Raw genomic sequence first — 18,606 nt, forward strand, 5'->3', positions numbered from 1 at the left:
TCTTCTTTCTACAGACTTAAATTGACATGTTGCAATAGTAAGTGAATTTCATGGTTATGGGTGATTCGACTAAAGACGACACTGGATCTCCATATATAAAAACCATGCACATCAAAACACGGTAACTATTTGTACATGTAAATCTTCTTGTAATATTTGAATTTCTTGGGTGTATGTATCATCATAGTTAAGTTATGCATGCTTTCGCCATTATTTCATTCTATCTATTCTTTCTTGGTGAGACGCGTGAAGTCTCTATTGAGAGTCACCGTCGATTGTTTTTAATGTATGTTAGTGCGTATGTGTGGGCTGTTGGGTGCGTGAATTGTGTCATTCTTCATTATTGCTGAAGTGTCTTTAGTAAGACAACTAACTAACTATATCTATTCTCCAGACTTCATAAACTCCATTGATGGGGACTATGAAGTCCTGTTATTCTCAATATTTAGTGAGGTGTATGAAGTCTGTTATTCTCCATTCTTTTTGGTGAGGTGTGTGCAGTCTGTTATTTTCCATTCTTGGTGAGCTGTAGGCAGTCTGTTAATCTCCATTATTATTTAGCTGTGTCAGTTCATCTCCATTGTTGGTGAGGTGTTGGTGATTCTTCATTCTTGGTAGGTGTGTGAAGTCTGTTATTCTACATTCTTGGTGAGCTTTATGAAATCTGTTATTCTCCATTATTGGTTAGCTGTAGGAAGTCTGTTACTTTCCATTCTTGGTGAGCTGTATGAAGTCTGTTATTCTCCATTATTGGTGAAGTGTATAAATCTGTTATTCTCCATTCTTGGTGAAGTGTATAAAGTCTGTTATTCTCCATTATTGGTGAAGTGTATAAAGTCTGTTATTCTTGATTCTTGGTGAGCTGTATGCAGTCTTGATCTATTGCAATCAGAAAAGGTGTAGAACAATAGGGGTACCAAAGGTTAGTCAGCTTATGCAGAACTTGGTTAAGGATTAAAAATACTGATCCTATTGATAACTTGTATAATATTACTGTCAGTTTTCAATCATGATAGCTAAACATTAATTTCGATTTTGTTTCAATCACTTGAAAGTAGGGTTTGTTCTATTTATAGGTTCGGCCGAGATCAAATTTCAATGTACACTATAAACGCTTCATGGGCAGTTTTCTGAAGAAGCTAGACTACCTGTCCACCCAGCAGCCGACAGTTATGCTTACTGTAACCACAGGTGGTGATATCATCATCAGAGGTTAGTTCTTTCTGCTGTGTAATGTTTAGGCCATGTTTGCCTTGACAGTTAGATATACACACATAACTCAAATTTGGTAAGAAGTTTGGGATACATTGTTGTAGTAAGGCATGGTACTGTTTGTAGTAAGGCATGGTACTTTTTGTAGTAAGGCATGGTACTTTTTGTCAGCCAACAAAGCGCAGTGGTTGTTCTGTTTAGACCCAGTATGTGGGTGACCGGGGTCTGATTTCCTTATCATTATGAAATGTCAGTGATCTCGGACACTGCGGAAAAAAAAAACATCTGATTTGCCTAGTGACAGAGAATTGCTGGCATCAGAGGCTGTGACCGTTACAAAATTTGAGCCTTAAACAAATTCACTTCTAAGTTTTATGCATGGATGCATAGAATAGTCCAGTTTCACATTTTGTATCATACAGTACATGCAAATTTGAATTGCAATAACTATTCATATGTTTTGAAATTGACATGGATATCATAGTTGTTGTTGAAGGAAAATGGTGCATGTGTCTGACTAATCCAACAGCCAGGTCAATTTGAAAACGGTTTGTTATAGGAAGTAGCTGCATGTTAGCAGAACAAGAAAATTTTTTGGAGGTATTCCAACAATCGGTACAGGTGATACCAGAAGTCGTGTCATCAAAGTCTCTAAAAGCAGACACTGTTGGTAATGATGAAGGTAAATTTCTATTAGACTACAAGCTTTGAATATGCTAAATGTCTAAGTACATGTAGAGCCATGGTTCATGACAAGGGGCCAGGACTAATTGGTCTGACACATCATGAGTTAAGCCTGTCAGCTATGATGCTGTTGTGCATGAAGCAATGTTGAGCTCGTTGATTTGCCAATCATTATGCAAAGTGGTGTGCCAGAACTAACAGGCTGGTCTGATAAAGTGTCAGACCTATCGGTCTCATGGACAGTGGCTTGTAGTTATCTTGATATAAGATATGGAAGCGCAATATCTAACAACAAGCCTCTTTTTGCTTTTATGCTATGTGTCAGGTGTATACTAATCTATTATATAAACGACAATATGTGTGTGTAGATGTTTGTCCACCTTATAGAGCAGTCTTTCCTTTTTCCCATTTGGTCGCACGAAGCCAACTGAATTAATATGAGTAGTAAATACTGTACTTTCGGACTATTAGCCGCTACTTTTTTCTGATGATTTGAGCCAAGCGACTTATATAAAGGGGTGGCGATTATGTGGTTTTTTTTCACCGCTAGGGCGCATTAACTGAAATCTATAAGTTAGCGCGCCTCTTTACAGTGCCCAACTGCGCTGTTCCGTTTTAAACAGCAAAGTTGCTGCCGTGTCAAAAAGCACCGTCCTGAGTTCTGCAGCCTATGCAAAGGTGCCTATTCAGCTATACAATTGTACTACTCATTAAATAAAATAAATTAATGAGTAGTAATTTACATGTAATTAATATTTACTGCCAACGTGTACCGAAAAGGTCACGTGAACGTTTGTTTCTTGTGGCCACTAGAAAAAACGCTGTTTTCACCTACTAAATTTATACATCAAAAAGGTAAGTACTTCTTATTGTCTATGAATTGCCACACCTCTACTACATAACCCTTTCACTTGCGTCCACTTACAAATTTATCTATCTGCTAGCCATTTTGCCGATATTGCTTCATGATATGTATGCAATATTTTTTCAATTTCAGACTCCATCTAGAACGTTTGTTTTGGTTATATATTTTATTTTGCCAACATGTTAATAAACACTGCGATGCAAAAAATTCATTGTTCTATACTTTGTGCATTGATAAAGCGATGTGAAGCTACGAAGCTTAAACGATCCTCTAGAATGTTCCTTATTCTTACAAAACCATTACTTTCACCACCATCAGAGTCAGTGCTGCTATTGCTATTTTAATTATGTGTGATATCACAAAAATCTTAATCGGCTATAATGTCATCAACCTAAGTAGTTATTTGTTTTCTAACTCGGAGGCGTTTACAGAACTTACACAAAAATGTTCGTTTTTAGGTTGGAAATTCCCAAACAAAGATTTAAAATTAAATTTTAAGCTAATTTTATAGAGAAATCTTAGGACAACACTGTCACTACCATAAAAGTCCTAAAGATCGATGGTTATGTTATCAACGAATAATAAAATTCAGTTACTAGCAAGTGCTGGGAAAGTCGCAAAAATGCGTGTACGGCGGTCGACCATACAAAATGCATAAATGAGTCTACTTCAGTGAAAGGATTAAAAATGTTGGATTTGCCACTGTTTGTGATAGTAAACATGTTCATTTCCTTCCGCAGCCGAGATACTTTTACTTTTTTCCAGCTACAATTACTACAGAACTACAGCTACTACAGAACTTGCACGGGTACTGCTACTACATTTTACCTACTAAATTTCTACTTCAAAAAGGTAAGTATTTCTCATTCTATGTTGTATTGTCTATGAATTGCCACACCTACACTACTTAATAACGTTGGATTTGCCACTGTTTGCCGTAGTAAACATGTTCATTTCCTTCAGCAGCTGAGTCACTGAGTTGGCAGTTGTTCAGGCAGGTTGTGTGCTCTGCAAGCTACGCTAATTATAGCTAAGTTAAAGCTTTAAGGAGATTATATTTCATCTCAAGAAACAGCTGCTAGGCAAGGAATTATGCAGGGGGTGGTGTAATTTATATAAGCCATCCCCAAATTGGCTAAGTTTTCAATACATAACTTACAACATGCCAGGAACTCGTGGAAAATGTGAGTCGGGAAAATGAGAGTCGGAGAACACTGACACTCTCAAACAGATTTTACAGCAGCTAAAAATAATGAACTCAAGAATGTCAAATTTAGAAGAGAATGTGGCAAACATTGAACATAGTTTTGATTGCCACTCTAAAGTTGTGTAGGAGCTACAGGAAGATGTTTCTTCTATTAAGTCTCAATTACCAGAAATGGAGCAAAAGGTTTCAGAACAAGAACGCTTTGAAAAGAATAAGTGCGTGGAGATTCGGGAAGTTCCCTTCAATAGTGAAGAAATTGCCATGCATATTGGACTTGCTATCGCTGATAAAAAGAATGTTGACTTAGAGAGCAACAATATAGACACAACTTATTGAAATAAGAGCAAGAAATCACTGATTGTTAGATTTGCTCAAACCCATACTAGAAACAGTTTCTGAAATCATTTAAATCTAAAGATGCTGAAGTGCTTCACAGAACCGATATAGGATATGAAACGAAAAGCAGAATATATGCAAACGACCTATTGCCATTCAATGTGCGACAACTTTTTTATAAAGTACGAAAACACAAAGCTGATCATGACTATAAATATGCATGGACTAGTAATCAATCGGTTTGTATTAAGAAAACGCAAGATTCTTTGGCTATTCATATTAAACATGTAAGTGATTTAAAATCTTTAACTGACAGTGATTGATATCACTAAAAGTAATGTTTCTTTTCTTGTAACTAAGTAGTGTATTTGTTATATATTGCATTAATAATGGAAATAGGATATAATTGTCTACATTTTTCTATAGAAAATCTTGCTAATATAAAACAAAATGGATTTAGTATTATACATTGTAACATTTGCAGTTTACGGAAAAATTTTGACAGGCTTACAGAATTATTGTCTAACTTTAATTTTCAATTTGATGTTATTTGTGTTAGTGAAACTTTTCTTTACGAGTATCAACACTCTTGCTTTCCGATTCCTAATTATGTGTTTATAGGTGACAGCCGAAAATCTAGATATGTTGGCTCAGGGATCTATGTGCGCACTAGTTTGGTGGTCATGGCGTCTGGACCAGTTATGCTTTTGGGAGCGGAGGCTGTCTCAGTGGAACTGGCTGGTGTTGGTGGTGAGTCACTGAGCATCACTTCAATTTATAGGGCTCCATCCTCTGACTCTGGTAGGTTTCTATATGATTTAGACCTGTTTTTGTCCACGCCTAGGGTAGGATGTAAACATCATATCATCACTGGAGATTTTAACATTGACCTTCTTAAACCTGAATCAGAAAAGTATGTGGATATTATGAATCAGTACAATTTTAAAAGTTTAATTTCCATTCCTACTCATACAACCCTTCTAACTGAAACATGCATTGATAATATGTTTATTAACTTTGAAAACCATGAAATAGTCTGCGGAACAATTAAAAAAGACACATCCGATCATTTTCCGATATTTGCTTGCTTTGAAAATTTGAATACTAGCATGCCTGAAAAAATAACAAAAAGATGTTTTAATAACATTAAAACTAATGGCATCAAGATTTTATTTGGTGATATAAACTGGAATGAAGCTGTATACAATGTAAAAAATGTAAACCAAGCCTACGAAAATTTTCTTCATAAAATTGTTAAAACTTTTGATATTTTGGCACCTATGAAAGAAATAATGGTGAATCAAAAGAAACAATCATGTCCTTGGTTAACGAGGAAACTTAAATCTAAAATTAGATCCAAAGACAAATTATACAAAGAATTCAAAGCTTTTCCTTTTAGCCCTCGATTACGTGATTAATACATTAAGCTACGAAATGAAATTTCCACTATGATTAAACAAGCAAAGGCAAGCTATTTTAATAAAATTATTTCAGAAGAATCTGACCCTAGAAAGCTTTGGAATAGTATAAATAATGCTTGCGGATTAAAAATGCCAAAATCCACACAAATAAAAATGCTGCTCGATCCTGAAACTAGTACTGAACTCTGTGATCCGATTCAAATTGCCTCATGTTTTAACAAGCATTTTACTTAAATAGGACCTCTATTAGCAAATGCCATACCTACAGAAACTCATATGGTAATAAATCAAAGTGCTTCCTATTAAGCTTTTTATATTCAACCAGTTGATGAACAAAATATCTTAGATGAAATAAAAAAAATGAATGATAAAAAAGCAGAAGGAATTGATCGAGTGCCTGCCAAATTAGTAAAAATATGTTCAGATTATATTGTATCACCACTTGTTGATATAATAAATAGATGTATTAGTTCAGGAAGTTTTCCTGATGCTATGAAAGGTGCAAAAGTTTTACTCATATACAAAAATAGAGGAAGTTCATTTTTTTGTAATAACTACCGTCCCATATCTGTTTTACCAGTTTTTTAAAAAATATTTGAAAAAATAATAAATTCTCCTATTCACAATCATATTGATTCAGAAAACATTATTTGCAAAAATTAATATGGATTTCAAAAGAAAAAAGGAACTAGAGAGGCTCTTATTGAATTTGCTAATAACACATTTGCTGCCTTAAACGAGAGCAAGGTTATTTTGGGCATATTTATAGATTTTTTAAAGGCTTTTGATACAATTGATCATCGTATTCTGCTTGACAAACTTAAAAGCTTAAATTTTTCAAATAAAGCTGTGAAACTCTTTGAAAGTTATTTGTCAAATCGAACTCAATGTGTTTTTGTAAACAAGCATACTTCCTTGCCTCTCAATATTTCATGTGGTGTTCCTCAGGGCTCCATCTTAGGACCCACTTTGTTCCTGTTATATATAAATGATTTAATTGATTTTTCTAGAAACTTTAAAACGATCCTCTTTGCTGATGACACAAACTTGTTCTATTCTTCAAATAAAGTAAATGATGAGATTGATACAATAAACTCTGGACTAAGCAAAATAAAAAGCTGGTATAATCAAAATAAACTTACATTAAATATTGATAAAACAAATTATATTGTAATAAGAAACCCACAAAACAAATTTTCGCTAGCTGGAAATTTAAAAATGAATCATTTATCTATTTCTGAGACAAACAACATAAAATTCCTTGGTATAATTATAGATCAAACACTAAATTGGTCCGCTCATATAGCTAATTTACGACAACAACTTCACAAAAGCTTAGGTTTAATTTACCTAGCTTCTAGCTATCTTCCTACTACTACCTTCATATTACTATACAACAGCTTGATAAACAGTCAAATAATATACTGTATTGAGGCATGGTGGAATGCACCTGTTACATACCTAAATAAAACACTTACCATACAGAAAAGATTGCTTAGAATCATTTATCATAAACCTCCCACATATTCTTCTGCTTCACTGTTTAAACTTAGTAACATCTTACCTATTCATCTACTTTAGACTTTACGCATTTGTATTCTAGCACATAATAAATTCTACAACCGTCCTTTATCACATCCAGCTTACCCTACTAGACATTCATTACTATCTCTTCCACTCCCGTCTTGTTCTACTACATGTGGACATAGGCAGGTCTCTTATCAGATGGCACGAGCTTGGAACCTATTGCCTGGCAGTCTACGCTTGATTGCCAATGCTCACAAATTTAAAGTGACTTTGAAACAACATCTGCTTGGATTACTGGGATAGCTTAGTCTATTGACTTTTAGCTGTTTTGTCTGCTGACTTGGGTTCGGCGCCATGATTAGCTCTGCTTTTGCGCATATGGACCCTCATTTTCTACAAATTTCTTACCTTTTATATGTTGTATATTAAAATAATGAAAATAAATACATACATACTAATTTATTTCCAGCTACGAGTAGGCCTGCTGTAATTTACTACTACAGAACTTGCCCGAGTACTCTGAGGGTTGCGATAGACAATGGTGAGAAGAAAGAGAGCAGCTGGTATCGACTTACTGTCACCCTGCTTTAGCCATGACCAGCTGTACGTCGCCTGCTCAAAAGTAGGCACAAGCCGAAAACTGTTTGTTCATACACCCGACAGAAAAACACAAAATGTTGTATTTCCGCAAGTGTTGTCCCACATTGTGTTATTGTTATGTCATGCTTGCATTGAATTAACATTATGTTTTTGTTATGTCATGCTATGTTCTCCATGTTCTGCTATACCTACATATTATCCACATGCAGCATTTTATAACATACTTTTCAGTATATATATATTTTCATGCATCCTTTTTCCTTATTGTATCTCATAAAAAGGCTATCATGTTGGCGTTATGTTTTATTATGGTTAGGTGCTAATGCTGTATCTGCCTTGACATCATACTGTCTGTGCTGTTATACATATAAATTTTATTGACACAACCTTATTACTGTTTGTATAATTATACCATGTCAAAACACAGGCTATAGGCAAAGAACTGGTGAGCCATGATTAGTGTTTTAAGCATGTAGAAATCTCCATTCAATAAATGCTAGCGATAGCAAAATATTTTGTATAATTTCTTAAAAGATAAAGCTCTGGACCTTTTAAAGGTTGACTTGCAACAAAATTCACATTACAGTTATTTGGTATCAGAAGATTCACCATGTCTTACTCTGTTGTGTTGTAAGTGCCAAATATGTGGAAATGTGATTACAAGCTCTTAAAAGCTCAAAAACGAAAAGCCGCCATAGATTGGAATCTCTTTATTTCGATGACGTAGCCATGAAATTTGGTTATTATCTTGTCACGTATGTTCTCAAGTGAATTGAAAGGCCAATAAAAAGCTCAATATAAAACTTATCGTAGCACTAGTTTATGACAAACACTTCGGGTTTTACCGAAGACCCCGTATCAAATATAGATGCTCACTACTTTACAGTTTTGTTTCGGCCTAGGCTAATCAGCAAGTCGTAATCTGATCATGTGACCCAATACTTCGCAAATAATTTGTGCAGCACTTTTTGATTATCACAGGTGACCAACAGGCTCGTCATGATTATCAGACAATAATATGAACTCCTTCGAGGTAAGGTTAAAAAATTAAATGAATTTTTACGGTAAGTTATAAGATATCACTGCTAGAAGTGACAGCATTACAATGACGATAAAACAGACGCGTAAGAACAATAGACATGGTTTTATTGAATGCGTGAAGTATATTTGTGAAAATATTTCGACGAATAAGGTTGCATGAAAGTGTAAACAGAAACCATCCCTCACAACTATGTCACATTTGAGCCGTTTTGGAAAGAGAATCCAAACTACGGCTGTCTCATGTGGCTGCAATTAACTGTTCGTTTTTGAGTTTTTAAGAGCTTGTAATCACATTTCCACATATTTTGCACCTACAACACAACAGAGTAAGACATGGTGAATCTTTTGATACCAAATAACTGTAATGTGAATTTTGTTGAAAGTCAACCTTTAAGCATCAACAACCCTCAAGGTGTGCCTAAGTGCAATCAATTATAAGCATCAAAATCTACATAAATATATTCTTTATGGTTCATAGTAGGCAAAACTTTTTCTTTATTCAACGAAAAGTACAAAACTCGTGACACTACAGATTCCTGTGAAGGTCATTGACAGAACAAGAGCTATTACTTCTTTATTGCAATAGCCCTAGTTCTGTCAATGTGTCCATGACAGAAATCTTTCACAACTGATTCTGTATCTGTTTCAACATCTTTCTATATGTGTAATATTAGAAGATTATTTAACCGAGCCTGCTCCATAGTGCTCTTCGTCGATGTATTGATTCGCTTCAATACAGAAAAGAATCACTCACTCATTGCATTAGTGGCAGGGAAAACCATTACTAGATTAGTGAGCCTGAAAATTAGTGAACATGCAAGTTTGGGGGTCTTCTTTTCACTCCCACTATAAGCAATTAAGTTCAGTTTGCAAGTCTTAACAAAGACTCACTCACTCATTTGGCGAGATCACCACGGAGACAATATAGAACGCTAGTAGCTAATAGATTAGTTGTTGGAATTTCCAACCGTTCTTGGAATTTCCAACTTGGAAATTCCAAGTGGATGAGCTTAGATCGCAATTCTTAGTACGCAGCCGTCGAAAATTACTAAGAAGTTGGGGCGGCCCAGCCGCCCCAGGGAATACCGGCCTGAAACATATTGCAGATTTCCATTGTTCTCCCCAACATTATTCACATGTATGACTGCATATGTGTATGCATAGTCTGATTAGGGCAAAAAATTTCAGTAGACTGCATATTTGGTGTTGTTTTACAGTATGAAAGACAACTCTCAATAAACCTCTTGTACGTGAATCTGTTCCCATGGACGGGTAATGCAGCTAGCGGTTCAGGTTTGGGGCAGTGACGTCACTCGGGGATGTGAGTGAGACCTTTTCGCCCCCGAGTGCAGTGAGAGTCTCCGGGCGTGGCGCTCCAGATGAATGAGTTGGCGAATGCGAGGCGATTGATTGCGAAGCGATTGACTGCTAGGCGATTGATTGCGAGGTGATTGATTGCGAGGCGATTGATTGCGAGTGCGAGGTGATTGGTTGCGAGTGTGAGGCGATTGATTGCAAGGCGAGTGCGAAGCGGTTGATTGCGAGGCGATTGGGTGCGAGGTGATTGTAAGGCCAGCGTGAGGCGAGTGCAAGGCGATTGATGGCGAGGCAAGTGCGGGCCGATTGATTGCATGGCGATTGATTGCGAGTGCAAAGCGATTGATTGGGAGGCACGTGCAAGAGCGCAATTGTCAATTGCGAGGCGAGTTAAGACTGGTCGGCCGAGGCGGGGGCTCAGCGGCAAAAGTGCACAATCGTCAACTGCAAATATAGACGGGTATGAACGGATGCATGAATCTAGATGCATGAATCTAGAATATTTACTCAATTTTACACGCATCTAGCTGTAAAACACATTGTAGATTTCCATTGTTCTCCCCAACATTGTTGACAAGTATAATATGTGTATGCATACTCTGATTTGGAGTTGTTTTACAGTATAAAAGACAACTCTCAATAAACCTGAAGCTGCATGTAAATCTGTTCTCGTAGGCGGGTAATGCAGCTAGTAATATATATAGCCTATGTTTCTTAGGCTTGCTTATATCAGTCATAGCTGTGAAATCATGTATGTGAATCAAATATTGACTTCCAGATGTTGCGCAGTACCTAAGTGTATGCAAAGACACTCTAGAGAGCATCACACTTGGTGAAAAGAAAGCTCTCGTGAGAAAGCTTGTGCTTAGTAAGTTAGACAGTGTTTATATCTAAAAAATAATTACTGTTTTGAAACATTCACATCTTCAAAATTACTTAGTTATTAACAGAGAGTTTTCTTTTACATCAATCACAACTTGTACATTTATTTTGGTCAGAGTTTGCCTTGTCAGTTTAGTTGGATGACATTTTACAACAAGTGGAAAGAGACCACAGTCAACATGGGGTGTGGAGGGGCAACAGCCAACATGGTGGCTCGAAAGTATTCCATTCGCGTCTCCAACAAGCAAGGATGAAGGTGAGTTTTTTTTGTTAGTTTTAACCAACGAATAAATTAGAAAGTTTTACTCTGTTTTATAGTAGTAGCAGTTTCTGCTATAACACCACACATGCCTATCATATGCCTGTCTCAAGACCTCCAAAATACCTGTCATATCATAACTCATTTGAAGTATTGAGTTCTCGCCAAAGGTGTTGTTGAAAAAACCTAGTTTGTGTAGCATGGTTGTCATTGTTTTCAGAGGGAAATCTTCATCATTCCAGGAGGGGAGAGAGAGAGCTAGAGCTAGTAAGTCATTGGAGCTGTTTTTTTTCATAGATGTCTGGCATGTAGGGTGGCTAGCCTGTGGGTGTAAGTTGAGTGTTAATATTCAATGCTCTTTGTCAGGCGTGTGAAAATATCTTGTTTGCATAAGTTTTCAGCTGGTGCAAGAGATGTTGACATGTAGGGTGGAGCTCGTGACTTACTCTTGGTATCTAGGTCATGTTTGACAGGAGTGGCAGATCTGTATGTGACTCATTTGATTCGTTTCTAATGTTTCTCTGGTGGTTTTTTGGTGATGGTGGTTGGTAGGTTTATTTGCTTCGACTTCTCTTCGGCATGTTCTATATCTGGTGTTGACGCAGTTTCTATCATTGATATCTTCCAATTCTGAAGTTCATAATTTTCTTTTGGCGTTTCCAATTATCAAATCTTTTGATGTCTTTTAGGCGTCTTGCTGCTTGTAGGTATTAAATGCTTATCCTGTGGTATGGCTGCATTCCCTGTTGGTATCTTGTTTTTGCAGTATCTCCATTCAACAGTACAACTGCGGTTACTAGGACTTACATGAATACTCCTGCTCAAGTCATGGGGCATTTTTATAGATGAAACTAACAAGAATGAGACTTCAAGTAAATATGATGAGACCTGCACCACATAGGTTTAATCACTTCCAATATTCTTGTAACAGAGACCTGTATCAGCACAACCACCATATAAAAAGTGAGAATTTTTTTTTGTTTGCTTTCGCTGTTTGCCACTAGATCAGCATTTCTTTCTCAACTCTTGCCGTTTATACAGTATGATATTTGTCTGTTGTTTAGTATCTGAACTCACATGTTTCAGCCTTGATACATGTGCTGCTTTTCAGTGTCTATGTCATATATGATTGTTACCTGAACTTAAGAATGGCTGCCCCGTTGCTTGCCATCATTGGTTTTACCTTAGTCTGGCTGTGTTAGCATAGGCTTTTTAAGCTTCTATCTGAAATATTCAGCAATCACGTCTGCCTGGCAATCAAACTTATCTAGCAGTCTAATCATAGAGGCAAATTATAAAGTGATTGGCACATTTGCTCATTTTTATTTGCTACAGTATCCATTCTATAATTTGAACGTTTTCGCATGAAATTTGGTTTGCCTATTATAAATAGAAGACAACAGCATGATGATTACATAAGCAAGTGGCGTGGAAGCAAGATAAGTTTAGAAAGCTTCCATTGTCAGAGTTATATCGCAGTTGCTGATCCAAAACTGGCTATATCCTGCATGTTCATTGCCTCGTAGTACTTATCATGTATGGATCAAGGAGGAATCTCCTTGTAGTTTAGCAGAGATTTGTCTTGTTATTGAGTCGTATGTAATTGTTCAAATGTTTCATTTTACTAATCTCTGCTGTCATACTTTGTATCATGAATTTAGATCGGCAATGATGTGACATCCTACATGTTCATGCTCAGAGTTACCCAATCTAGTCGTTTTTACACTGTTACATAATGTTAGACACCTTTTTGTGTATACACACATGTAAATAGTTGTTAGATTCATTTAGGAGCTATGCACTCTCAAGGATAACCTCTCAGTAATTCCAGCGCCTGCCTTTTTGAACTTTAATGTGATTAATAACTACACCCTGCTTATCTAATTAATTTAAAAACAGAAGCCGCCATTTTAGTGCGATTTTCACTTATATCACCAATATGGAACTACATGCTGCCATTATAGGTTTTGCAGCTATTGCTGAATAATTAGTTGTTTTCCGTGATGTAATGGGTGTTGATGTTCACCAGTATTGGAGTCTCATACGTTGACGCATTAAAATTGTAAAGTTGAATGATATGGTTCATATTTGTAGCACCCTTAAGTAAATGTCAAATCTGCAAAAAAAATTAGTGTCATTGCAAACCTACCTATAATCTTAGTGTAGGAATGATTTTTTTATCGTATGGCGGTGATTCTTAGTTTATCAACAAGACAGCATACTTAAGTCTCAAGAGACAATTTTCTTTTGTATGATACCAGTAGCACATTTAAATTATAACCAACATCTTGATTAGCTAGTTAGCTATTCACACGGTTGTCTGGCTTCAGCCTATTGTTCATGCATGCTAGTTTATTCTTGCAGATTGATGCCAGCCACTAGCTGTATCAGTCATATACTCACTGATTGCACTAGCTGTATCAGTCATATACTCACTGATTGCACTCGCAGTCTCTAAGCTCTCTCATACTCAGGTCCTCAAGCTACATGACATGGAAACTGCTAAGTTTAATGTTCTCCAACTGTAAGTAGTAGATGTTTGCTACCGTAGTTACTTTTGGAGGAGTGATGCTTCGATGTGCTGGCTTGTCTAGACTTCTAGCATTGCGCACACAAATATATCTAATCAGATATTCTAGTCACTCATACCTGCATACTCGCTCTTCTGACTACATTTCAAAAAGACTATTGTAGAGAGTCACCGCTGCAGTCCGGAGTCTTCCTTGCATTACTCAACGTATATCACTACACTGCAGGCGAACCAAACATGTGGACACAATGCATGATGTAATGAGGGTATTTTAGAACTATTCGGTATCCTATTTTAATTGGAAAGTTTAACCGTCGGTTTATTGGTCAGCATACAGTTCACCTTAGCCTTGTTTCTAATTGTTCTATTACTAAAGTAAAGTAGCTAGTCTAAGTTCATTGTTTATTGTCTCGCAGACATGCTGTTATTATCATGTGTACCTTCAAATTTACTGTTTTGTAATATGCAGTTATTTAACACTTTCTTAAATTAAGTGTCTGCTGAGTTTTTGGGACAGGTATTATTGTTCATCTTGATGACTATCCTAGTTTAACAAAATTCAATGAATATTTGTATATGTCATTATGAAGAAGGGAAATGTTGTAATGTTGAATCAAGTTGTAAGGATCTATATATTTTACTTATCTGATTGAAATAAAATGCTGTTACTCATTTGACTGCTCAAAACCTTATAGCTACAATTTAGTCCAATCATTGATTTGAGATGGTGGGATGGATAGGATAACTCCAAGTTGTTATCAGAGTTGTTTCTTTTTATAATCCGTAAAATATTTAATGTGCTGTTGTTGTTGGTCAAGTTAATGGCAGCAAACACATTTGCTTGATTTATATAATCTTTGGCCCCTTGTTTATGAAATACCGTATATTTTGTTACCAGCTATCAGGACCTCTATGATGAGACATACGAGGGAATTGTCTGCTCAACTGCTGGCATGTAAATGTGCATACGTGAGATGGTGCATATTATTATCTCATCTAGTGATGTTTGCCTAGTCGCTCTTACTACTACTATTTATTGCAGATATAATGATAACAGAGTACACTGAACAACTTGTTCAAATAAATGTGACTGCACCCAATAACATAACTTCAGCACAAAATGCCTCTTTATACTCAGATGCTGCGCTGTAGAACATCTGATTGATTTTTAGTTTTATTTGTTAGAACTTAACAATATTACTTGAATTTTCAGGTCTCAGCGTATTAATGCTTATTTGGGGCGTTATTGTTTGGACTTACTATAGATTTGTCTTATCTTGTTGGCTGCACTATATTAGGTCGTACTTTATAGCCATCTATGAACAGCTCATAGTGAATGTTGCTTCAAACATACATATTTTGAGGAAAATAATTGTATATTGTGATAATTTTTCTATGTATTCTGAGTTGTAAGCATAAATATTTGTATCTCAAATGTGTTTGCTATAATCTAACTTACTAAACATACATAGACATTATCACTTGCGTTTTATGCACGAGACGCAAATATAAAGTTTTGTTATCAAACATTAACTTGTTTTGACTTTATAGCCAAAGAATTATGCTATTAGCTGGGCTGGTCACACCATCTCCCCTCACTTTAGACAGTGTCACATATTTAACATCATTTCTAAACCATGTAGGCCTACCATTCTCTTTCACATTTGTCTACATTGCAGACCATTCAATGAGCCACTCCAGTAAATTGAGCCTGTGTCCCATCCATCCTTTCAAGTAGGCTATCCAGTGTGTTTAGTTTAGAGCACTCCTCTTAGTTCAAGTCACAACGTTTAAACTTGGTCTGTCGAAGATTTGGTGGCCTGATAGCCCTTTCTTTCAAAGTTTAGCCTTGCACAATTTACTAATCGTAAGGTAAGCAAATTTAACAAGTCTCTAGCGCTTCAAACTGCAATGCAGAGGGATGATAAGTTTGACAAGATGGCTCAGGTGACAGAGATGGGTCTAGTCACTTTAGTGATTTATGGTTTGTCAAATTGAACTTCTTGTTTACAATTCTCAACCTATTACATACAGATTTTGTTAAAAATCCATGTAAATCCAGAAAAAACTAACAGCCTGTGCTTTTGCTACATTATTTGCATACGGCCTGCCTGTGTTTACTTGTTGGTTATAGCGATTACGACAAATATCGATGAGTGCTTCTATAAAACATTCATATTTGGAGAAACATTTCTGCTGGTCTGCATACACGTTTACGCACGCACGCACGTTAACATGCATAGGTATATTTCATAAGCTGGTTGGATAAATAAATACACAGGCAAGCAATAGAGGATAAAAATTAGCTAATAAGGCACTGACGAGGCGTGTGTGGGAATCACACTGTCTGCTGAGTCTACAGACTGAAAGGACAGATGGCGTGAAGTAGAAATAATAAATGCTGTTTATTGTATTACATGATTTACTTTAATGAATCCTTTATTCTATGTCACTCAATCTAGTGATGATAACACTGGAATTTGAACATTTCAACAAATACCGTAAAAACCTTTATTTGAACGCCATGAAGCTCTATTTTTCTACCCTTCTTTTTTAATGGCGTTCAAATAGAGGCTAGGGTGGTATTTTTCAAATAAATTATCAGAATTTTAGGAAAATAAGATTAACCCTTGCGTGGTGAAGCAAATATCACCTATATTTTGCACGCTCCTTCGGGCTGAGCAACTAACCCTTTCAGATACAAAACATCTGCTAATTTACCTCTAACTTGTCATAGATCTCCAAATAAATATGCATTAGGAAACAGAAATATCTCTACTAGTTAATATCTATTGCTTACAATTATTAACCTGTGATGATATTATAGCCTGCACCCTGGTTAGAAATTTGTTTAGGCTTTTAATTCTTTATTTCGCTCTAAATTTGAAGGCATAGTTTTATTTTGTAACTACTCATTAGCAATATCACGTTAAATCTCATTGCAATCATTAATATGTTTTCTGCAGTTATGAACATTTATCCATCCTAAGCTTTATATAACCACGATGATGCTATTAAATATAGTAATATGTTATAAATCTGCAAATTTATAAGTTATATGCTAATAATCTATCAAATGCTGCGAATACGTATTCAAGAACAAGTGACATAATCAAACTATACTTATAATACATACAGAAACAAAAATGATCATTTTTGAAACAAAAATATTTGCATCGTTTGCTCGGACAGTTGTGTTCTGATTGTTGCTTTTGTTTGGAGCGATTTTATCTTCTGGCTGTTCAATAGCTTTCATAATATCTTTCTACTACAACTCTTCTTTTACGCATTACATTTTGCACAAATAATGATAAACTTTTAGCCACATGCGTGCAAGCAAAATCTTTTGCCTAAAACTAGTCGTCCATATACCATCGTAAATGTAAACTGTTTTTCACATACGTCCAAGTATCAAGACCGCAAATGACAAGTGAAAAAGAAACAGAACTACTATTTGCCTGGTACAGTTGTTAATTATTTCTATTTCATTAAAACTAAAGTTTTAACGAAATAGAAATAATTAAAAATAAAGTTTTAACAAAAGAACCAGAAAGCTTTGAAGTTGAAAAACTGACTTCGATACGAACATGTTACATCTTGTAATAAGAAGCAATAAACAATTGTAACATTTCAATTTGATGGCTTTATTAGCAACTAAACCAGAGTTAACACTAGCCAACTCAACACTGAACAAGGCCAGCTGACCAACTGGTAAATAAGCCATAAGATACGAAATAGAGCGAAATATAGGGATGACTCATCCTAAGCTATTTATAGAGCACTAGCTGCGCATGTCCAGGCAGGAACAAAACTGAACTCTTGTAATAGTGCATATATATTGCATGCGGTTATTGATGTAACCGAGTTATATTAGTACGATCTTGTGGATACTTTTTACTGATCACATGCTTTAGGGGTTCATGAAGATCAAACAATGTCAAGTGGCAGTCAAATGGAGGGGCGTTCAATTAAAGGGTGTTGCTCTCTTTTTCAACCCTTCTCCCATAGTGGCGGTCAAATAGAGGTGGCGGTCAAATAGAAGTAGCAGTCAAATAGAGGTGGCGGTCAAATAGAAGTAGCGGTCAAATAGAAGTAGCGGTCAAATAGAAGTGGCGGTCAAATAGAAGTAGCGGTCAAATAGAAGTAGCGGTCAAATAGAAGTGGCGGTCAAATAAAAGTAGCGGTCAAATAGAAGTAGCGGTCAAATAGAAGTGGCGGTCAAATAGAAGTGGCAGTCAAATAGAAGGGGTGCATAATTAGAAGTTTTACAGTAATCCTGTCCCAAGTTCAAACAAAGAATTGCATCAAAGATTGCTATTTTGGGGTTTACCTGCTTCTGAATAAAATATGAGTAGAGGTTGTTTGGTCTACTACTTTTTATCTAACTAGTAAGTTATTTACAGACTGACCTTTTTGATTTCTATTTGCCTCTAAATCAAAAATTCCTTTGAATAGAAAACGCAGAAAAGGAAATGAAGAAGAGCAAATAAAGATTTGCTTTGTCTAAAAAAAGTTTGATAAGAGCAACGTGTTTATTGAGAATCGAATAGACAAGGTATTATAGGGACAGAGCATTCTTATCCTTTTACATATACTTTCTTGAGCCAGGTTTCCATGCGGGCTAATAACTTGCATAGCTGGAACTTTTGAAAATATGAAGTGTTTCATAGCTGTGGACACTTAACTATATGAATCACGTGCAGTTGTCACAATAATTGGCATGTT

General features: G+C 36.0%; 1 protein-coding gene and 1 long non-coding RNA gene across 2 annotated transcripts; both read left to right on the top strand.

The window, feature by feature from the left end:
• Positions 1-658: 658 nt before the first annotated feature.
• Positions 659-8,233, top strand: LOC137406262 (uncharacterized). The gene is made up of 5 exons (XM_068092802.1): positions 659-1,212; positions 1,772-1,894; positions 3,527-3,613; positions 4,926-5,105; positions 7,722-8,233. The coding sequence occupies exons 1-5, from the start codon at positions 1,119-1,121 to the stop codon at positions 7,841-7,843; spliced, it is 606 nt and encodes a 201-aa protein (XP_067948903.1). The 5' UTR covers positions 659-1,118; the 3' UTR covers positions 7,844-8,233.
• A 3,356-nt stretch (positions 8,234-11,589) lies between these two features.
• Positions 11,590-14,470, top strand: LOC137410607 (uncharacterized). The gene is made up of 4 exons (XR_010981229.1): positions 11,590-11,618; positions 12,118-12,314; positions 13,716-13,875; positions 14,046-14,470. It is a non-coding gene; the product is annotated as an uncharacterized lncRNA (long non-coding RNA).
• The last annotated feature ends 4,136 nt before the right edge of the window (positions 14,471-18,606 follow it).

This window comes from Watersipora subatra, chromosome 1, assembly GCF_963576615.1.
Source record: "Watersipora subatra chromosome 1, tzWatSuba1.1, whole genome shotgun sequence".
Taxonomy (NCBI): domain Eukaryota; kingdom Metazoa; phylum Bryozoa; class Gymnolaemata; order Cheilostomatida; family Watersiporidae; genus Watersipora; species Watersipora subatra.